This window comes from Heloderma suspectum, chromosome 4, assembly GCF_057233095.1.
Source record: "Heloderma suspectum isolate Gila_16-S chromosome 4, 16-S_ref, whole genome shotgun sequence".
Classification (NCBI taxonomy): Eukaryota; Metazoa; Chordata; class Lepidosauria; order Squamata; family Helodermatidae; genus Heloderma; species Heloderma suspectum.
Genome location: NC_139461.1, coordinates 174,472,998 through 174,495,908, shown reverse-complemented (window position 1 = coordinate 174,495,908; position 22,911 = coordinate 174,472,998). Strand labels below are relative to the sequence as shown.

The following is a 22,911-nucleotide window of genomic DNA, read 5'->3' as shown; positions in this document are numbered from 1 at the left end:
CCTGGCGCCCTCCAGATGTGCTGCACTACAACTGCCATCGCCCCCAACAAGCATGGCTGCTGAGTGCTGTATTCCAGCTCACCTGGAGAGTGCCAGGGTGGGGCAGGCTCCCTCAGGGAGCACCACAATCCTCCAGAGTCAAAGCAGTGCCTCCATCTGAGGTGAAGGATGCAGCATGCAGCTCAACACTCAGCCTGTCCTCATCTGCATCATCTCTACCTGGCTTCCGTTTCATAGGTCGTGACACAATCCTAAAAAGCATCTTTTATATTGCTAAATCTGTTCTGGAGCTCTTCTCTAGACTTGATAAGAGACCTTGAGCAAGAGCTAAGCTAGTGCTACGTCTCAGTGAGCCTAACATATTTTTTACTCTTGGGTAACCGTGAAGGGGCCTGATCCAGATCATGACCACCATGCATGATGGGGGGGGTATACCTTCCCATCCAGTCGCTTTCCCTCCCTAAATTAAAAAACAAAACAAAACTCCACTGGCGCCAATGGAGATTTTTCTTCCTTTTTTTTAGCCCCCTGCGAGGGAAAGTGGATCAGGAAAGTGGCTCAGTGGGAAGCCATAACCCCACTACCATTTTGTGTGTGGTGGTCCCAATCTGGATTGCATCCCGTGTGCTTATAGAAGACTAGAAAGAAATGTTAGGCTCACTGAGATGGTACACATTTAACATAGCGTCAAGTTTAGCCCTAAGCCTTTCCATGCACAGTAAAGAGGAACATTCATTCCACCAAGGCTAGAAGCCTTTGGCAGAGTCAACATGGGGCATCATTTTAAGTCATTTCTAGGTTTCTACAAACTTGCATTGCTGACGCATTCCAATGCGCATCACCCTCATGTCCTGCATCATTCCTTTTCAAAGAATAATATTGTTACGCTCCTCATCCCTTCTATTTCTTTTGCCCCACTGAACGTTGGAACATATGGACCTTCAGAATCTGAATGTACAGTTGGACAGAACCTATTAAAACAAAAGGAGGCTGCGCCTAGCTGGACTCCCCTTCAGAATCATGGCAGGTTTTCGGAGCAGCACACAGGGGCCCTGTTTGTCTTACCTTTGTCCTCAGAGATGACCTGCACAAGCTCATAATTCTCTCCTGGGTCAGACTCCAAGTTGTGTTTCAACATCGCCCTTTGGATGACAGCTGGAGTCTTGTCTTGGCTGGTCAACTGGAAAGATAATTTTGCACGGAGACCTCCTTATTCTCTGAGCTTGAATTCCAAGCAGGCTTTTAATTATTTGTTACCTACTGTCAGCGCACAGGGTACTAAAACAGCTGTCTCTGCTTGGAATGAAATATCTGCTATGGCTTAGCCTTCAGACAGAATTCTATGAAAACACTTGACTGAGAAAGACAGCCAACATTCCACTTTAGACAAACCTAAAACAAAAGGTGTATTCCTCTTGAGCCAGCATTTATGGAAGGGTGCGATGTCGACCTCGCTGTGAATATATACAAATGATGATAAAACAGGGTGACATGAAAGGTGCTGAAATATGCACTGAAAGACTAAGCCACCTTGTTGGAGTCATTAGAGGCTCTATACAGTACCACTTCCCCATCTCTGCCACTGTATGGGTACTGATAGCATCCCATGGAAAGGCGCAAAGAAGCATCAAGATTACCCAGGGGCAACAACGTTGTCTAGAAAGCACAATCCCACCCCTGAGTCCTGAGTGACTGAGCAAAGGGAAGGGCCAGATTCTGGAAGACAATTAGAAGTGGGCTATCTGACGGTTGCAAGGAAGTTGCCTGACCCTTCCTCTGCGAGCTGATTGAGAAAATATATATCCAAGTGTGCCTCTAATTTTAATCCAGAAAAAACACAGCATCTAAGGTCTGGGCTATACAAACTTCTAACTGCTGTCCTGGAGGAATCAGTTAAACAGAAAGCTCCAACTCTTAGGCTTGGTTATGTACTACTATAGTGAAGTGACACATGTTTGGCAGACACAGGCTTTGTCCACTGGTAAGTGTCCATAGGTACCCAGAAGGCTTGCCTTCCTTTGTAGCCACTGTGGGGTCCCCTCTTTTTAAACTAGCGTTTCTATAAACTGCAAACTGTTCATTTGTTCAGCTTCTCAAAATATATATCTCAAATGTTTGTTCAAGCAGCTTGAAGGAAAGAAATGGGGTGTGTACTGAAATAAAATAAAAAAGCAGTCTCTGCCCATCGAAGAGAGACCTTCTGTTTTTTTTAATTTCATCCATCTTGGAGTGGCTGGGTTCTGCAGCCACCAGCAGAGAAGTATGTTTTGTAAGATCAGCTAGAAATAGCACCAGCCAAGGGGGTACAGTTGCAGTGCTATGGTGTTCTTACACCCTGGTGCAAATAACTTCACTTGTATTTAAGCCAAAACCTCAGTCAAAATGTTTAACTGTCATTTTAAGAGGCCTGTTCTTTCCCTGGGATTTTTTTTTCACAACATAGGCAAAGTGCACAAAAGGAGAGATTCCGACATCTACTGTATGCTGTTGATACAACTTTAATAATTCTCATAATTGTCGAAACCTTGCTTGAATTAAAGGCAGATCAGATGTCTCAGTGCAACTGTATATCCACATGGGGTCCCTTCTCTCCCCCATCTCCTTCTGCTAATTCAGGGTAAGTTTTCTCTGCAAGCCATATGGCACCCTTTGAAAGCCTGCACAGATTCCCCCCATGGTGATCTGTACAGCTGGTGTAGTCCATCCTGCAAAGAGGTGGTACAAAAGGTTGGTCATTGCAGTGGATTCCAGAATGCCAAGAGAAAAAGCATCAGTACAGAAGACTACTTTAACTTTTGGAATTCTCTGCCACGTGATGCACTGATGACCACTAGCTTAGAAGGCTTTAAAAAAAGGGTTAGACAAATTCATGGAGGATAAGGTCTGTTAACCATGCCCTGTTGCTAGTCCCCAAAGTCTGGCCTCTGGACACAAGGGTTCGATTTAATGATTCCTTCCATGCTTTGCTTTCAAGCTTCTAAAGGCAACTGGTTGGCTGCTGTTGCAAACATAACACTGGCCTAGATGGAGCATGGGCTGTTCTGGCCATTCTTATGTAAAACATGGTCCTTTTTCCTTTTAGATAATGCTGCCTGCAATTTATGCTAAAGTACTGAACAAAGAGTACAGGAAATATCCATGTCAAGATGCCCTAAGACACTTTGTTTTTGAAAGGGAAGTGGAACAAATTTATGCAAAATAAATGCACATTGAGCACAGAATGTAAGAACATAGGAAGCTGCCTTATGCTGACTCAGACCATCGGTTCATCTAGCTCCGTACTGTCAACACTGACTGGCAGCGGCATTCCAGAGTTCTGGACAGGAGTTTTTCCCAGCCCCAGCTGAAGATACTGGGGATCGAACCTGGGACCGCTTGCATTCAATGCACGGGCTCTATGACTGAGCTATATACAGCCTTTCCCCAAAATGCCCCAGTGGTATAAATGGCCACCTGGAAATAAGCCACCCCAATTCTAATGACATACCATAATGCTCTTGTACATGTTGCCATTATTGTCTTCTACACTGATACGGATGATGCAGGTGTCTTCATTCCGTTGGTTGTGAAAAGGTGGTGGGACCGTTGAGGTAATAGAGGTGACGGAGATGGAGCGTTTATGGATTCTGGGATTGCTGGCCAACGAAGGAGGAGACGAGAGAGCATTGGTGAAGGATGACACCCCCGATGAAGATGTGTCCATGGAGTGGATGGAGGAACAAGAAGAGGAGGACTCTGAGAGCTAAGGGATGAAACGCAAATGAAGATCAGAACGTTCATTTTACTGAAGTCTGATACTCAGGGCCTGTTCAAAGACTGCTACCTGTTGAAGGCTGGGGGAAAATGAAGAGACAGGTCTCAGATTCGTGCATTTGCCATCTCACTTGCCCCACCGAGTAATGACTGTCACTGCAAATTCTACATTTTCTGGAAAGCAGGATCTCCCTGTGCAGTCATTGCCTTGAGCGTGTGGTGAAAGGGGGCGGTGCGAGTGCCTGAGATCTGTTCCTGATCTTGCCACACTTAGAGGTTCATGGCAGGAGTAGCATCTGAACACAGCATGAGATTGGGCTGGTTCCAGAGCATGAAATACAGAAAATAGGTGATTTTGGGGCGCAATCTTATTGTGGCCCCATAACATACTGCATGTGCCATTTTACGTACCTTATTTTAGTGAAAGGCACAAATATGGCAAGTAGTTCTATTTCAATGGTTTTCCACAATCATTCTAGGTTTGTTTGGGGTTTTTTTCTTTCCATCCTCTAAAGCAGCCTTCCCCAACCTGGTGTCCTCCAGATGTTTTGAGACTATGGCTGGGAATGCAAGACGTTGTGGTCAAAAACATCTGGAGGGCACCAGGTTGGGAAAGGCTACTCTAAGGAGAGACTTTTTTTATTATTTGTTTTGAGAAATTTTACTCCTCCTTTCAGCAAGACTTTGGTAATTCACTACACTCTGTGAAAACCCTTTCCTGGCAACCAATTCCATTTTGTGGGTCATTATTTCTCTAGTACTTATTGGAACAGAAGGTCAGTGTCAGATGAGGCTTTTATTCTGCAGTTGTCTTGCCTCATTCACAGAATTGCAGGGCCCCCAGATGCTGATGTCTGCCACTCATAACCCTCCTATGTTTTCCTACCACTTCTTCCATTTTTTTCTTGCTGTAGAAAATCCGGTAAGGAAAAAGGACAGAATTGCTGCACAGGGCCTTCTGATTGGCAGTGCTAGGACTATTTGGTAGCACGAGGAGCCCTTTATCTGGAAGCGCCCTAAGACAGTCATCATAATTGAGATTTTATTCAGTTACAGATAGACAGACAGACAAATGTTGGGTGCATGTGGGTGTGTGTGGGCGGGCGGGTGGGTGGGGGAGAGGGAGAGAGAGGGAGAGAGAGAGAGAGAGATACAACTGGTAACCGCTTAGGGATTTTATTATATTTAGTGGTATATAAATATCACAAACAAATAAATAAAACAATACATATATAGCCCAAGACACATTTGTGTCTTCGGCTATATATTTACAGTTCTTGAATAATAAATAAACTACACACCCATTACACCTGCATTTAAGAAAAACAGGCCAGCAGATGGCAGCAAATCCAAAGTTGTTTTGGAAGCCAGGCCAGGCAATGGTGGTATATATATATATTATTTGGCGAGAGCACTCCTATTGCTTAGTTTTAAGCAGGCAGGGCTCTGCCTCCTATCTCATCTGCAGGAGAGCCTTTAGCACACGTCTTTAGGACTATAACTTAGGCCTGCTAGAAACCCAGCTACAGCTAGTAAAAATGAAAGCATTATACTTTCCCCAGGGGTAATCTATTTGTTGCTGAGTCCCAGTGTCTCTTCCCAGAAATTAAGAACAGCTCTTTGCAGATATTTACAAATACATACTTTCTTCTGGGGCTCATCGGGAGCGTCAGTGGGAGTGATGCAGATGTCCTCTGACTCAGAATGGTTTGACTCGCAGGATGAGACACTGACGGAATCCATGCTTTCGCCAGAGCTCCCGCTTGGTGTGGACTTGGGCTGCTCTTTGGTAGGGGTGCTATTGGTGATGATGTCAGATCCCAGAAATAACCTGGCCCAAAACAGGTCAGCAGCAAATGAAAGGGGTGCAGGGTGCAGGTGGGGAATAGAGATATGACATGCCACCCAAGAGAACCTGATTCAGTACACAGCTCCCTCTTCGTGCAACTGTAGTAGCAGTTTCATTCCTAGTTCTATTTTTCTATGTCACTGTTTCTGTATATCAGGGGTGGGGACCCTTTCTTGGCCTGAATTGGTTCTGGGCAACCCCGTCGGAGGCTGCATGCCAGAGTGGGTGGAGCAGTGCCCCCAGGGCCACCCTACTGCTGGCATGCAGCCCCAGTGTGATCGCCCAGACCTCTCTCTCTCTCTCTCTCTCACACACACACACACACACACACACACACTCTTACACTCACATCACCCCCACTGCAATCAAGCATTAAAAAATCCTCCTCTGGCACCAATGGAGGCTTTTTTAAAAGCCATGGTGCAGCCCATGGGGGGGGGGGTGATTTTCAGGGGGAGGTATCAGTGTTGGGGAGGGGAGTGTTAGACCTTCCCTCCCCCACAGTGACCCCCCATGCCCCCAAACTGTGATAAGGCTTTAAAAAGCCTCCATTGGCAGGTTTTTAAAAAGCCGAATTACAGCATGAAAAGGAGGAAGGGAAATCCCTGATCTCCACTCACCGATTGGAGATAAGGCAGCAGGGAACCTTTGTGGGCTGGATGAGGCCCTCCCACAGGCTGGAGGATCCCCATCCCTGCTGTATGTTCTATTTTTCAAATATATCCTGATTAAATCTCCATGGGCATAATACCAAGATTCCTAATGAAAAGTATCATGTCGCCTGTTATTATTATAAATGGCATGCTTTAATCTTCTCAGAATGTCTTAGTTTTCCACTTTTTGATTTCCTTTCAAATGAGAGGGAAAGTTTTCAGAAAACATACCAGTAATACATGAGGAAAGGGGAAGAGAAGACTTTTAGGGCGCAATCCTATGGCTGCTAGACAGTGTCTAGACAGCCATAGGATTTTTCAGTTTCTGGGATCTGAGCTCAGAGCCAGGGCTCTGAGGTCGGTTCCCAGGAAACCACCTCCCAGCCCAATACCCTGCCACCTCATAGGCAGTGCAGTTTGTCCCCAGCTCTGCGCTTGTCAGAGCAGCGTGGAGTGGGAGAAAAGGGGGCATTGCCAGAGGCGGGGAGGGACCACAGAAGTGTCATTATGATGCTTCCTATGCACTGTCCAGTCTCCCCGCCCTGCTCCAATGCGCCTCAGCTTCACAGCCAAAATCGTCTGTCTAGCCGCAAATGTAGGGAGGCCAGAGCACAAAGGAGAGGATCCCCTCCGTGCTCTGCCCACCCTGCATTGGATAGTTAGCCGCGCCCAAGTTCAGAGGCGACCGACTATCCCCATAGGACTGCGCCCTTACTTGTACATTTAAGGATGCAATGTTATGCATGGTCAGACAGGAAAAGTTCCTACAACTCCCAGTATTGCACCCTAAGCATGATATTGAAATGAGATTTTGATAAATTCCCCTAATAAAACTAGCACTTGCTCAAATATGTGTTGTGAAGCGAAGACTTGTAGATAAGGAGGCATCGTTTTTCTTTCTCTTCAAGACTCACCAAAAGTGAGGGAGAATCTTGAGGACAGTGCCTAATTAAAAAGGGGACCTTGTTTTTTTAAATCTGTGCACAAAACGTTAATTGATTAATTAATTAATATTGTAGCCTGGTTTTTTAAGTCTCTGATTTTGAAGAAGTTAAGTACATCTGTAGAGCAGTAGGATCTAAAAGTGCTTGACTCTGGATGCATCTCAGCCTTAGTATTCAGTAATCAAAATGAAAATTAACTGTACAATTTAAAATATTGTAAGTCCTTCTGAGCCAGGCAGAGCAGTCCTGTGGGTGAAGGAGAAACCAAGGCAGCAGAACCACCTTTTACAGCTATTTTTTAAAAAAACAAAAACAAAACCTTTCCTCCTCCCATGGGAGTGACATACTATCTCGGTTCCAGGATTTGTTTAGGTTTTGCCCCATTCTGGGGATGTGTCTGGCTTTGGATCCATCACCTCTCCAGGTATGCCCTGGGAGAAGTGCTCTTTTCACCACCACAGGTACAAGGCTTTCAAGGTCAGATCTTCCTCTCTGACGGCAGAACTCTTTCACCCTCTTTCTCTGTCCTCAGAGATATGAAAAGTCCTATAGCTCCTGGGACACCCTCAGGAATCCTAGGATTGCACCTTTAGACAGGCACAAGGTATATTATATTTTAAATGGAACAGCTGAACAAAAAGTGAGTAAGGGCGCAATCTTATCTAGATAGGCAGCCGCCTCCGAACTCGGAGGTGACCGCCTATCCAAAGCAAGGCAGGAGAAGCACTGGGGGGGGATCGTTCCTGCTGCGCCTCTCCTGCCCTGCTTTTTCTGCTAGACAGCTGTTTTCGGCTGTCTAGCCGTGGGGGGGCCAAGCAGGAGAGGAGGCTGCTGTATGACAAATAGGATGTGTTGAACACGCAGTTCCGCTCTCCCCGCCCTGGAACACCTCCAGCCATGCCCCTTTGCAGCCGCTCCATGCTCCTCTTCCAAGCGCGGAGGACGGGGCTTCTCTGCGCTGCCTCCGCGGCAGCACGGACATGGGGGGAGGTTGGTTTTCCAGGAACCAGACTCGGAGTGCGGGCTCCAAGGTTGGTTTCCGGAAAACAGCATATCCTATGGCCATCTAGCTGCTGTCTAGCGGCCATAGGATTGCTCCCTAACTTTCATACCTCTACACTGGAGGGGGAGGGAAGCAACAATCACACTGTCTATAAATCTCATCAGCCGACTCCCCCTTGATACGGATTTGCCACAATAATCGGGCAGTTCCATTTTCACAGGGAGAATGTGAATTTGGAAGTGTCTTTAAGAAAGAAATTCTGCTGTGATGGGGAAAGCAAACATTTTCACCAGCATTTGATGACTTATAGTGTAGTTTAGGGCATTCCTCATGCCAAGCCACCCAAAGCCATCACCCCTCACGTCACACTCACAGGCTTAGCCGCTTCACCATGCTCTTTCGAGGTTTCGGTGATGTGGTCGTTGTGTCGACAGCTGCTTCAACCTCACACGAAAGGGCATAGCTGTAAAATTAGAGGCCACCTTGTGATTAAGACAGCATAAAATATAGCTAACGTGAAATAAAATCCCTGAATCAAAGCAAAGTTTTGGCTGCCAGCTCTGAACAATAGCAGATGCTTGACTTCCGGTGTAGGCATTAGTTAAACAATAAGGAACTACTCTCATTAAAAAGATTATTTAATTACTTGAGACAAGTTGCATAAATAGAGCCGCATTTTATTTTTGCTACACAGATGCATTTAGCAATTACTTTTGAGAGTGGGATAAAAAACACTTCCTCAGAACAAAACAGGATGCATCTTTGGCTTATCCCTCTCTGAGGCACAGCTTAAATGGGAGCCAGGGAGGTACATAACCACACTATCTTAACCCCACGGGCAGTGGATATTCATGTTAGCAAGATTAGGAATGCTCAAAGTAACCTGTGAACCACGCTGCATATTCTGGTATCAGGAAGAGACAAGCTCCAGTCAAGGCATCACTGACTGTGTGTGTGCGTGCATGCAATACCCATTAACTTCATTTAATATATTCGTTTAAAATACCTAAAATGTATTGGGTCAGCCTTCCACAGCCTAGTACCCTCCAAATGTGTGCAGCGCCCATAATTCCCAGCCAGCATGGCCATTGGCTATGCTGGCTGGGAATTATGGGAGTTGGAGTTCAATGCATCTGGGGGGCACCAGGTTGGGAAAGGCTGCAGTAGGTACTATACATAGTCAGAAGAACACATCCCAGCTTGCAGGTTCACCATCCAAATAAAAACAGGAAACCACAGGGAAGAGAACATGGAGGGGAAAAGGAAAGCTTTGCACGTGCTGGTTGAAGCTAAAAGGAACACAGAAAAGAATAAGAGGTAAAGGAAGTCTGTACAATAGTGAAATGCACGCTACATATGGGTTGCATATTGTTATAGATATTGGCTGGACATTCTCAGCTAAGCTGATGGTCACAAAGTATCGACAGATATTACCTTGCTGGGTCATTGTATTGATCCAGGAGCGTAACCAAGTCACCTGTAGTATTAGAGGGGCCTAGAGATCCGTAATGCCTTACTTAAGTTCATTATTAGTGCAATTCCCTTGCTAGTAAGCCTCTGAACATGTGAAGATGAGTCAAAGGGCTGATAGCGCGGCCTAGCACATTCCATACTAATGGGCACAGTATCTAATCAAGACGTGCCTGGCAAGTGAAGTTTGTTTACCTTAAAGCTGCAGATGGCTGTGCTGAGAACCAAATGCTGTTAGTTCCATCATGCTGGGAATGAACGCTAGGGGGTGCTTGCTGCGGTCATGCTGCCTCATTGCTAACATGTGTAGTATAAAACCCATTGTACCCCATGGCTCTGGGTTCAGAGAAGTTGTCTGATCCAACCATTGGGTACGCCCATGTGCTGTAAGGTACTCAATAAAGTGCTCCTTGTAAGTAAACCTGGATCTGATTTATCATTATGTTGGCACCTCTAAATTAAGAGTTCAAAGCCCACAGCCGGGGCAATACAGTCATCTGGAAAATAAAAGAACATGAATGTGTCCAGGGATGGATCTACACTAGAGCCCCTTCCGTGTGTGAGTCAGCGCTGTGGCAGTATTTTTTCGAAACACGATAGTTTCCACTGAGGCACATGCTAATGAGTACAGCGCAGTATCTACCATGCTTGGAACGTGATGGCGTGCCACGCAGAACTGCAGTGTTCTGATTGCGGGAGGAGATTGAAAGGTCATGTGAGCCTAGTGGTGTCACTTTGTAATGTAAGAGCTCTGCTCTACCCTACAACCACAGTCAAAAGTAGCCAGAAAAAAAAATACAAAGGAGAAGGAAAAGGAGGGGGGGCTGCTCTTGTATGGTACCGCCCAGCACAAAGCCCCCTTGCTGCTGCCCTTCCATGCCTCTCCTCCTTCTTTCATTTCCTGCTCTTTCCTCAGTGATGGCAGCAGCAAGGGGCTGTTTTGCTAGGTAGCCATGCAAGAACAAGTGAGAAAGGAAGAGGGCGCGTGCGTGTGTGAGGGCGGTGTTCCTACCCACAAATCCTATTCTTCATAGACGCAGAGATGCACAGGAAGAAAGTGAAACTCAAAGACATTTAAATTGGTGGATTTGATCCATCATCAAGGACAGCAACAAATGGAGGACATACTAATTGCTCTGCCCCCCACCAAGGGACTGGCTATCACGGAAGTTCTGCAAGTGAAGCCACTCCCACCAGGACAGGTAACAAAACCACAACAACAGCACACAAACAGTGCTATAAAAGCAGTCTTGGAAATTCCAGGATATACGGGCTGAAACAGGATGAGAAAAGGAGCTGGGAGTACAGCCTTGTAGCGGCTGCACAAGTTGTTCTCTGAGACTCTGATACAGGGTTAGTAGTTTTGTTGCCTGCTGCAGCAATATCTACTTGCTTTCAATATGTTTGTAAATAAAACAGGCAATTACAAAGCCACTATAAGGCTCCAGGGTTCTTTCATCCAAACAACACCTTGTAGCACTGCCCCTGGAACTGCTCACCACTTTTGGTTCTACTGGAAGAGGCTGTTATCGGACCATCACCCTGTGTCATTCACAGAATTTTATGGAAGGTCCAGACAATGCTATCTTCCACTTGTAACCCTCCTGGTTTTCTCACCGCTTCTTCCACCCTTTTTCTTACTACAGAAAATTCATTAAGGAAAAGAAGATGGAATTGCCGTACGGTGCCCTCTGATGATTAGTGCTAGGACCCGCCCATCTGCAGGCACACTCGTTGAGGTGGGGAGTGTATACGTATGCCCCTCCGTACAAAGACATACATATAAGAGCAAGGCAAGCGGAATGGGTTGGGTCCAGATTTACACTGGATCAATTGCGCTGGTGTGATCTTTCCTGCCTAGGGATGGCGTGGGAGTCCAAAAAGGGGGTGGCGTCCCATGGAATCCCCCCTATCTGGCCTCCCGGACCCCGCTTGCCAAGTTCAGGGGCACTGACGTACCCAGCCACCACGTGTCCTGGAGTGGCTGGGAGTGCCACAGCACTCCAGCGCTCTCGCCCTGGCCTCCTCAAGAGGTGCTGGTGCTGGGGGCTGGCCGTGCTGGGACCCATCCTGCCTCTGCTGGCTGTTAGGGAAGAAGGGCCTCGGTGGCACCCCTGTGCTCTCGCCCTGGAGGAGGCCAAGGTGAGAGCAGTGGGGGCTGGCCGTGCAAGGACTCGGCAGTCAAGCCCTTGTGCACATAAAGCACAAGGGCTTGACTTCCAGAGTCCTCGGCGTGGAGAAGAGGGGTGGCTCAGCGGGCGGGTGAGGCAAGCAGGGAGGCTGGCCGAGGGGGTCTGGGCTATGCCAGCTGGGGGTGGGGAGCTCATTGAATTCCCCCCACCCTGGACGGAGATGAGTCTGTCCATCCCTATTCCTGTCCCCTCCTTCCCATGGCAGCTCCTCTAGCCTCCTGAACACGATAGGTAGAGAGTCAGGAGACCCTGCTGAAGGGGGTGAGCTGTAGTGTGTGGGGGGAGGGAAGGGTCCCCCAAAATTGGGCAGAGGGACCTTCCACAAACAGAGCCCTTCCTCTCACAGAGAGCAGTTCCTGGATCCAGCCCTATAACCACACATCTCAGAATTCTTTGTCCTGCCCTGTACTCTCAACAGTGATTTCTAAAGGCACTTTTGTTCCATTATGTCAGATGGATTGAGAGAGAGAGAGAGAGAGAGAGAGAGAGAGATGGATTTTGAAAAACATCCTCTGTTAATTGTATAGAAAAAGCTTCATCTCACCTCTCCTCCTCTGTTAAATGCCGCTGTTTCCTGAACCACTGGATGAATTTTCTTTCTGAAGTCATGCAATAGCTATTACAGGAAGATTGCAAGAGCTTAATCTGAGCGATTACTTCAAACTCCTGAGAAAGTAAATAACAGAACGGGAATCCTAATGAGGAAACAAAGCCAAATACAGACTTGCTTGCAGAGCAGCGGCAGACAGATGCAGGGCAATTAGAGGTATTAAAGGCTGTACAGCACCTCTGCTTACAATGGCCGACAATCCAGTTTTGAAAAGCACCCAAACCCTACAGTTTCAGCTGAACTAATGGACCTGAGGGGCACTCCTTGCTTTGGAAGCTCTGCCGAAAGGTGCTATATACGGGGTTCAGCAATCTCACTTGACCCCCTGGCCATGGCGAGACATCAGCCAGGCTCTGGAAATCAATATGGGCCTAAGGCTCCCTCCCAATACTCCAGCTACAGGGGGAGGGCAGATGATCCCTGCCCCCTCCCCAGCTCCAAACACGGGCAGAAGCCAGCGGTTTGTTTTAGCTCTGCACTTGCTGGATGCAAGGCAGAGAGAACCAAAACAAAACTCAGCCTTCCCTCTCTAGCTCCAAGCTGAAGGGGGATGGGCAGAGGCATGGAAGCTTGCCGCAGCGTCTGTGGGGTGGTTGGAACTCCAACTGCCCAACGGAAGCACAGGATGCACGCAAGCCTCCACTGCCCCTTGCTGGTTCTGAGCTGCAGGTGGATGGTGGAGGTGCCAAGGCACCTCTGCGCCTACCGTGCAGAGGGGGATTCAATCACCCAACAGGCACAGAGGCACAGAAAGGCCACACGTTTCTACTGGCCCTCACTGGATCCGAGCTGCAGGGGAACAGCAGAGATACTGCTGCCTGTCCTTCTATGTCCCACTGCATTTCAAAGACACTTCATGAGGTCGGGGCAAGACCTTGTCCCTTGGGGCAGGGGCACATAGGGATGTCGGAGAAATCCATTTGGGGGGTGGAGTTCGACGGGTTTTCCTAGGCTCAGCTCTCTGGACTTCGTTTCGATTCCCACTGCAATGCCCAACTCAATCTGCAGCGAGTTGGGCCAGTTCACGGATTTTCCAGGGTGGTTAGATTCTGCAATTTGTGCACATTTCTGAGCAATTTACACAAATTATGGCCAAATTTGCTCAAATTACAGCCAAGTTTGCACAAATTACAGCTGAATTTGCACAAATTGCTCCGAAATTTGTGCGAACTGCAGAACCTTCCCCCATCCCAAATGCACAAAAAAGATCAGGGAGTTCAGGGAGTAGCGCACAGCTTGGCTTGCAGATGCAAAGCGAGTCGTACACGCCACAGAACTCCGTCGAGCCAATGAAGAACAGGAATTCATAGCAACGGACATCCCTAAGTGCATGTCTTGGTGATGACCAATTTTGGGTCAGGCACCAAGGCCACCCAAAATGTGTTGCGCCCGGGGTGTATATATATCTTTTAAATAAACAAAAATAATATTGTGGGCTGTAGTCCAACACATCTGGAGGGCACCAGGTTGGGGAAGGTGGATCTAAAGTCTGTTTTTAGTATCAGAACCCCATTCCTCCCAAAGTACTATGTTCTAGGCATGTCCCAGACGTTTTCAGTGAAAGCTTCCTTACACTGCACAACCCATGATATCAATCACCGGCAGATGGAGACTTTTCTTTGCAGGTGGGAGGAAGGGGAAAGCGCACAGTTGCCCTGCACAAGTTTGTCTTAGGAGGAGATGCCCTTTCCCAGCTGCACCTTATGTCCCCGGAGGCCTTCTGCTTCACAATTCCAGTAGGAAGGCAGCTTTATAATATATCCAGTTGCGTCATCTCATGCATCCTTCTGAAGCCAAGAAATTAAATCCCCAGAGTATGAGCTGTGGATCATTAAAATGCCAGTGAACAGTGGAAAGCAAAAGCAAGCTTACCCGTCTTCTCTTCTCAAAGTTTATTAGCCCTCCCTGTAAGAGAGAAAGGATACAAGGACAATTTTCAAAACCCATGCTTCTATACATCTACAGTTTAACAATTATACAGTTTTAACAGGGACAGCAAAAGGTTTACAGCTTCCCTTTGCTTTTCAAAATGCCAACTCTTTCAAGCCTGGATTTCTATGATGGTGCTTCTAAATCTTACATCTGGAGGGCACCTGTGCCCCCCCAAGGTCTCAATTGTAGCCTCCAAGGCTGCTCTGCCTGCCCCCCGCCGTCACCACCAAATCCCCTCCACCCCCAGCAATCCTAATGCAGATTGCTCTTTCCCTGCTGCTGCTAGCAGTGAGGAAAGAATTACCTGTATCAGTTTCACTGAGATGTGTGTGTATGTGTGTGTGTGATTATGTGTGTGCGTTAGGCCCCTGAGTCAGCATCACATGCAGCCCTCAGGGCCCAAAAGGCTGTGCACCCCTGGTTAAGGAGATGCAAAAGAAACATATAATGGAAAGTGAAATGGCCATTGGGAACGCTGTTGTTCACAGCCAGTAGGCAGATGCACGGGCTTGTTGTGCAAACCTACCTCCACGTAGTCTTGCAGAGCTGTGTCGAGCATTGTCAGGTCGGTCAAAAAAGTACCAAGGTAAGGAACGGTGCCCTGCATTAGGCCCTGCACAGAATAGGAGTGGAAGCGGGTCAGTCCTCAGCCCAGCTTCAATGGCTTCTGAGCCAGATTCACAGCCCTACATGACCTGGGCCCAGCATACATTCTCCCTATGAACCTTCTTGCCCTCTTAAGAGCTCGGCTACACATTCTGAGTTCTTTCCTATCTGTGTCTGCCTAATACCCTCCTGTGTTCCTCTGCCTCTTTCTGCAGGAGATTCAGAATTCTTCAGCAGTCGGATCCTGGCTTACAGATGGCTGCTTTTCCCACGAGGAATGTAAAGTGTTCCCACGCTCTGAGTCTGGCTGGTGAAGCGCTGCTGTCTATGCACAAAGCATGTTCTGACAGGACATGTAGCAGAGCTGTTTCTGTGCTGGCACCTCTCTTGTGGACTGACCTCCCCTGGGAAGTTCATTGGGCCACCTCACTGACTGGTTAAAAGACCTTTTCATTGAGCAAGGCTACTTTTAACTAAGGGCTTTTCTACATGAGGCTTTTAACCTGCACCTTTACTGAGGCTTCTGCTTCCAGATTCTTTGCGGGATTAAGATCGGCTTCTTTACGTGTATTTTTTGGGGAGAGGGGAAGGGCTTCTCTTCCTTTCTTTATATTCCATTACACCACCACTAGGTGAGGCTGTGGTATAGTGGAATTGCGCAATTACCCTAGGTTTCTATAATGCCATTCAGAAGAAATACTAGACTTTCCTTATTAGGAAAAAAAACACAATAATGGTTGCAAAGCTCGGGAGAGGCCCTGGAGGATGATGGCATCATGTAAAGGACCTGCAAACTAGCACAAGAAATCATGAGTGCACAATAAAAGCCTCATGTAGAAAGGCTCTAACTTTTTAAGTGGCTGCTGTTCTCTTTTAATAGTTGGTACATGTGTTTTTATTTTGCTCATTTTATTCTTCCTCTTCTACTGTATAATTCATGGTTGTTTGCCTCTTTGAGCAACGTCGTTCATGGAAGCAGCATTTAGATAAAATGTAAACTAACTGACCCAATGAACCTTATAATATAAGACAAGGGTGTCGAACCTCTTTCAGCCCAGGAACTGAATGCCAATTTGGTATGGTCTCGGGGACTGCATTCCAGCAGTGGGTAGGATTAAGGTCAAGGGGCAGGGCCAAGGACAGAGGAAAGCAAAGTGGGCCAGGTCAGATGTAATTCTTACTCATTTGAACATTTTCCCACCAAACATACAAAACACTGCTCAGTTCTAAACAAGTCTACTCAGGAATAAGCCCTAGTGCAATAGCTCCCTTGCTTGTAAAAGCAACAGTTCAATGCTATGCAGGGTATTTAAAGGTTAATTGCCATTAAATACCCTCTTATCTCCAATTGGAGATAACTGCAGAAGAAGCCTTTAAGCACCCTCTTATCTCCAATCAGTAATCGGAGAGAAGAGGAAAACGAGCTTGTGGCCAGCTGAGGAACACCTGTGGGCCAGAGGTCCCCCAATCCTGCTATAAGAGATAGACCCTGTCATACCAGTTTTAGCTTGGGGAATTTAGCCTCTGACTTCCACAGGGGAAGAAAGAAAGTAATTATTAAATTAGTAACAGATAATCACAACAGTGAGTCTCCTCCCTCTGTCCTGCCAACATTGTATTTAGGATGCCTTATATAATGCAAGCAACCCTGCCTTTCTTTCAAAGGAGGAAAATAGTACCTGAAGGGGAAATCATCAAAGCACAATCTAAAAGCACCTGGAGAACAGGAAAAGTAATCTTCAGGCTTTTTTTTTTTTACAAGGAAGGGGCAGAACCTGACATCTGTGGGGAGTCAGTGAGAGGCACACTACAGCTGTGCTTTTCTCCTATTCTATCCTGAAGGAGCCTTTTCCACACTAGCTTGTCTGCTGAGGACCCTCTGAAGACTTGAAGGGATAATCTATGGCGCACACTGTCCAAACCTACTTGGTCTCACTGTTGCCTTGTGTGAACAACACACCCATTAGTGGTGGGAAAGCTCTGTTCCAAAGAAGCTTGCCTGCCACTTCTGATCTTCTCACTGAGGACCCCTTGATAAGCTTCCTAAGCATCCACACTTGTGCAAACACAGGTTGAACTCGAATGTACTACAGCAGAGGCCTAATGGCCTAAAGACTTAAAAGGCAAGGGGTGGACCTCCCAATAGTGGCTGGTGTAATTCAAACATAGACTGAATATGATCAGTCACCCACTTCCAGTCAAATTCAAGTTGCACCACAGCACAGAACAATCTTGGTTCTGACTGGTTCTCCAACTGATTGGTTTCAGATCCTGGTTTGTTCTCAAACCATAGTTTAAACAAAGTACAGTCCCTGAGTTTGGATGTCAAGAGGAACTGCAGTCAGTTTAAAAGCATACACTTTAGATCTCCTCGTAGGTGTGAACCCAAAACATGGGCAGGCTCATTCAGGTATATGCAGGGTGCAGAACCTCAGACCTGAAAGCCAAATCTGGCTAATACCCTGGAAGACAGAAACAAAATTCAAAGTGGCCTTGATAGGCTGGAGTGCTGGGCAGAAAACAACAGAATGAAATTTAATAGGGATAAATGTCAAGTTCTGCACCTAGGAAAAATAAACCAAATGCACAGTTACAAGATGGGGGATATTTGGCTCAACAATACTACAAACGAGAAGGATCTTGGAATTGTTGTAGATCACAAGCTGAATATGAACCAACAATGTGATGTGGCTGCAAAAAAGGCAAATACTATTTTGGGCTGCATTAATAGAAGTATAGTTTCCAAATCCTGGGAAGTACTAGTTCCCCTCTACTCAGCACTGGTTAGGCCTCATCTGGAGTACTGTGTCCAGTTCTGGGCACCACACTTTAAGAAGGATGCAGACAAACTGGAGAGGGTTCAGAGGAGGGCAACAAAGATGATCAAGGGACTGGAAACAAAGCCCTATGAAGAGAGACTGAAAGAACTGGGCATGTTTAGCCTTGAGAAGAGAAGACTGAGGGGAGATATGATAGCGTTCTTCAAGTACTTGAAAAGTTGTCACAGAGAGGAAGGCCAGGATCTCTTCTCGATCGTCCCAGAGTGCAGGACACAGAAGGACACACAATCATGGGCTCAAGTTATAGGAAGCCAGATTCTGGCTGAACATCAGGAGAAACGTCCTGACTGTTAGAACAATACGACAATGGAACCAATTACCTAGGGAGGTGATGGGCTGACCCACACTGGAGGCGTTCAAGACGAGGCTGGACAGCCATCTGTCAGGGATGCTCTGACTTGAATTCCTGCACTGAGAAGGGGGTTGGACTCGATGGCCTTGTAGGCCCCTTCCAACTCTACTATACTATGACTCTATTTGGCCCTTGGGCTGGAAGAGTTTCTGAACCCCTAACATACTGGGAAATCATGGTTTCCCATTTCATCTAACTGAAACCAGGATGTTTGCACAAAGACTAGGTGATTGCCAAAATGATCTGTTTCTGCAACAGCTCTGTTTTCATATTCTTTAGAGAAGCGCAACGTCTGATCTGATCTGGACCCTTAATATCCTGATTCTCACATGGAGAAAATTAAAGGGAGAATACTCACCATATCTTTCTGCAGTTGAAGCCGCCTCTGAGTTCTCTTCTGGTTCTCTTTTACGCTGCTGTCCAAATTTGCAAATTTAGATGTTCCTTCCTGTGGTGTGAATAAAAGGGAAAGAAATGGAAAAGGCTACTTGAGCAGGGTTGCAAACATGTCCTGAACCAACTGCAAACTATACACCCTTCTCTCAAGTCCAGAAAACATGTGGTTCATCTTAATACTAAAAGACAATAGAAACAAAAGGTTCAAGCTTCTGTTTTTCCTGGGACCGTGAAGAACGGCTGTTTCAAAATGCCACAAGCAAAGTTTGCTTGCAAAATCCTTCTGGGCCAGTTCAAGAGTGCCACCAATCCCCAGTCTTCTCCAAGTCAAACACATCTGGACCACGGCCTTCTCACTTCTAGATAATTAATGGGCTTTCACCCACTCTTCAACATCTTGTCCCTAAAATATGTGTTATTAGTAAACATTTTCCCCTGTTACGTAACACTTCAGGTTTTTTCTTATACGCTTGCATTGGGATACGATGACTAATAGCTTTGGTTTGCTGACTAACAAGAGACAGTCAGGAAATGAAAAGGCCTGTTTCTACATTCCTGCAGCTCAGGCCTTGGAGCCCCCTTTCCTAATGACTTTATGAATGGGAGCCATATTTCACAACACTTTTTGATCCTCTGGCACAGGCTGATTAACCTATTGCCATTGTTCCCTAGGCTGCTTTTATCTGCAACTGCAGGGGTCAGCAATTTGACATCGCTTCTCAGATGCTCTCACTGAAAACAATGGTTCAGATGTGGGTCCTTCTCCAACATCCTCTACAATGAAGACGGATGCAAAAAATTCATTTATCCTCTCTGCAGTCACCCAGTCCTCCTTTCACACCTTCTTCATCTAAAATTCCCACCGCCTCCCTGGCTGGTTTGCTGCTGTTAAAGCACAATCATTTATCTTATCTAGAAATGCCCCTTTGTCACGATCTGTACATTGACAATATAAGGATAATTAACGTAACTGAAGTCATCCATTTTCAGAACATTTTCCCTTTAGGCTGTCTTCCTGATTTTTTTAACCACCCCAAAATCACTTTCAGAGCTTTTGTCGGGCTGGGAGGCAACAGTATGTTTCAAGTACTATATTACTTTTGAGGGCCTGGTATTTCCACACACAGAGACCTGGTTCGCACGTAACAACAACCCAGAGTATGGCTTGAGTATAGGCTGGGTTGTCATTGAATTGTGGGTTGTTGTTATGTGCGGAGCCTGTAATATGGTTTAACTATGGGTTGTTAACCACAAACAACCCAGAGTTCACAACCCAACAACCAACCATGGGAAATCACCATGTGGTCAACATAACAAACTTCTCTCTCTCTCTCCCCCTATGAAAACACCAACACTATCCTCAGCATGAGAGAATATAAATACATGAGCTGATAGGTTGGTCCTTTCTAAGGGATCATTTCCCCTTTCCGCAATATGATGCCCTCATCTTTCAAGACCCTTGTCCTCCACAACACTACGTCTATATCTATCATATATGTACCTTGTTGCCCTAGAGTGAGGAGCTCATTGCACCAACTACAGTTTCTGATTTCTACCCAGCAGCAAAGCAGTTATACATATGACACTATGTGTACTGAATAGCCCCCATAACCCTGTTGGCTTTCTACCTTTTAATTGTTGGTATATCTTTTCACGGTTGATCCCTAAGCTAAATTTGGTCCCTTAGAAGTGCCCCAGTTGCTAATCCAGACGTGAAGAGGGGGGCAACAGGACTTACCAGGAGGCCACATTGGGGAGAATACCTTGGTCCACCAAACCCCACCCCAATTTCTCAAGGTGGCTATCCAGCAAAGCGAGTTGCTGACCGGGGTTCCAGTTCCTTCCCAAGTATGGCACTAGATTCTTTTAAATAGGCAGTTGCTAGTTTTGATACTGCTGCTAACATATGCAACTTTGATTTATTTTTGAGATTGTGGGGTTTTTTAATTGAGTGACAAAATAACAGCAACCCCTATTTCACCTTTCCTCCTATGAATTGCTAGCAGTTGCCTGACCAAATAGAAGAAACGTCCAAACAGAAGAAAAGAGACTGGCGGATAAAACATATACATATGATCACATGCAGATGTTTGCTTCCCCAAGATTTCCAGCACCACTGTGTAGTTCTATTACTAGTTTCATGGTGTTCAAAGGACTTCTACCAGTATCCTCTTGTAAGTTGCATGCCAATGTGTCAAAGGTCATTTAGAGAAAAAGCACAGAGCAGCGCTCGCAGGATTTAAAAAGTAACGTATTGGTGCTCCACTTGTCCGTTCCCCAGTTGCTAACCCAGAAGTGAAGGTTACCCTCATGAGCAGCTCCCGGCTTGTCAAATAGTTGTCGTGGTCTGAGAAAATTTCTGACAGTTCTTCAAACATCAACATTTTATCCCTGCACAGAGGAAAAATTGAATGAATTTGAGTTTCTCCAGCATCTTAAAACAAACTAAAAACTAATTTGCTTGGCTGGTTGTGATTAGATTGTGGTGTTACTGCTTTCTTGTCAGGACATGAGCTCTGAAAATGCTATCTCAGATGTCCTGGACTTCAGTGTCTTATATTGCCATCTAAATTTGGCTTCCAAGACATCATGATGAATATTTCCCAACATTGCTCATGCTGATGTGTACCATGACCACTGACTACTGCCTCACACCTACCTAGATAGCATGCAATACCCACAATTTTTGCACTGATTTGCTTGACTGCTTGTGATTAGATTGAGGTGTTACTACCTTTTTGGCAGGACATGAGCGCATGAGCTTTTCTACATGAGGCATTTACCGTGCATTCTTCACTCCCTACTCACAGTTGTTTACAGATTATTTAGATGATCTGACCTTCCAGTTTCACTTCTGTTTGTAAATGGCACTTTCGGTGAGTTTTTTTAGAGCAGGGAAAATGCAGCATTTAATTGTGAAAGTGAAAGAAAGCATGAGTTCCCCTTGTGCATTTGCGCTACTCTGCTAAATCACAGTGCCACCTAGAGGTTAAGAAGCAGAAAAGCAGGAAAGGAAACCCTCTTCATGTCGAGCTCAGATTTCAATTTTGTGACAAAACCAAAAGTAGATGCAGCAGATTAATAGCCTCGTGTAGAAAAGCACCATGGCTGTACTTAGGACACAGTAGGATGTGATATGGGGAGATCCCTAATCAGGTCTCCTGTTCTAAGAAATGTTAGTAAACTTTTAAGAAAATGGCACCCACCAGGGCAGGGGGAAGGAATCTGATTCTGGCACTGCCACTGGATGAGGGTGTGGATTAATCTTACTCTCGTGAACTTTTCCTGATGAAAATACCTCACCCTACCAACAAAGCTGCTATTTGCCCTGCAAGGAAAAATATATAGGTTCTGATCATGGATTTCTTGATGCGGTGTCCATTTGCTTCCTCAATTGGGTGGAGCTGCAATTTGTACGCCCCAATCCCAAATTCTGGCCAGCCGAGGGAACTGCAGGGAGACCAGTTGCAACCACTGAGGAAAATTTATTGTCCTAATAGGCCTAGATCCTATTAGGCCTATTAGGAGCCTAGATAGGTTGCTAGATCCAGCAACATAGATGTTCCTGGGTCAGCCTTGCTCACTAAATAGCAGTCTTGCTCTCTCTGGCTATTGACCACCTTTCCTTTCCTCATCTCTCTGTTACACCCACCATCAACTGTACAGGAACTGGGTCTAAGACTTCTTATTCAGGATCCCAGACCCAAAATACCACAGGGCCAAACAGACGTTATTTTAAATTCCTATTTAGCAGCTCCATCTTTTTTCCATGTTTACTCTAAAGAAGGCACAGGGCACCTGATTCAGATCAGGACCCTAGAATGGGGGTAGGGAGGCTTTTAAGCTCCAGATTGGGGGCCCTGTTTCTTCTCTAGAGTAAACATGGAAGGAAAAGATGTCGCTGACAGAAAAGCATTTAACATAATGTCTGTTTTGGCCCACAGGCACTCACTGGATCAGCAAAACTAACAATTGTGAATGAGGTTATTTCCATTCCAAGTAATATGGTAGAAAGGGAGAAAGTCTTACTTTGCGACCGACGCCCAACTCTTCTTTAACCGATAGATGGAGTTGGACTGTAGTGCTGAAACAATGGCCCTCAAAGAAGAAAAATTCTTTAGGATCCTACATTCCTGCAAAGGGAGTGATTAAGAAACAGAAGAGGGTTAAATATCAGTATTACAAACCGATGGGCGATTTCCTGTTTTAGGGGTACTGCAGCTGCTATAAATTCTTACTGCTAGAAAAACACCTGAACAAATATTGAGCACTTACAAAAATCTGTCTTGCCCTTCCCAGCCTCTGAAAATA

At 46.0% G+C, this 22,911-nt stretch overlaps 1 protein-coding gene across 14 annotated transcripts in view; it reads right to left on the bottom strand.

Annotated features, from left to right (window-relative positions):
* Positions 1 to 22,911, bottom strand: part of RGL1 (ral guanine nucleotide dissociation stimulator like 1) — a 187,979-nt gene that overhangs the window by 3,795 nt on the left and 161,273 nt on the right. For all 14 annotated transcript variants that reach the window (XM_084851354.1, XM_084851346.1, XM_084851351.1 and 11 more), the window contains 10 exons: positions 22,630 to 22,733; positions 20,907 to 20,991; positions 18,563 to 18,652; positions 14,933 to 15,019; positions 14,347 to 14,379; positions 12,409 to 12,530; positions 8,576 to 8,665; positions 5,398 to 5,584; positions 3,488 to 3,742; positions 1,066 to 1,180 (listed from right to left, as the gene is read on the bottom strand). In XM_084851354.1, coding sequence (XP_084707480.1) covers positions 1,066 to 1,180; positions 3,488 to 3,742; positions 5,398 to 5,584; positions 8,576 to 8,665; positions 12,409 to 12,530; positions 14,347 to 14,379; positions 14,933 to 15,019; positions 18,563 to 18,652; positions 20,907 to 20,991; positions 22,630 to 22,733 — 1,168 coding nt within the window. The remainder of the gene's footprint in view (positions 1 to 1,065; positions 1,181 to 3,487; positions 3,743 to 5,397; positions 5,585 to 8,575; positions 8,666 to 12,408; positions 12,531 to 14,346; positions 14,380 to 14,932; positions 15,020 to 18,562; positions 18,653 to 20,906; positions 20,992 to 22,629; positions 22,734 to 22,911) is intronic.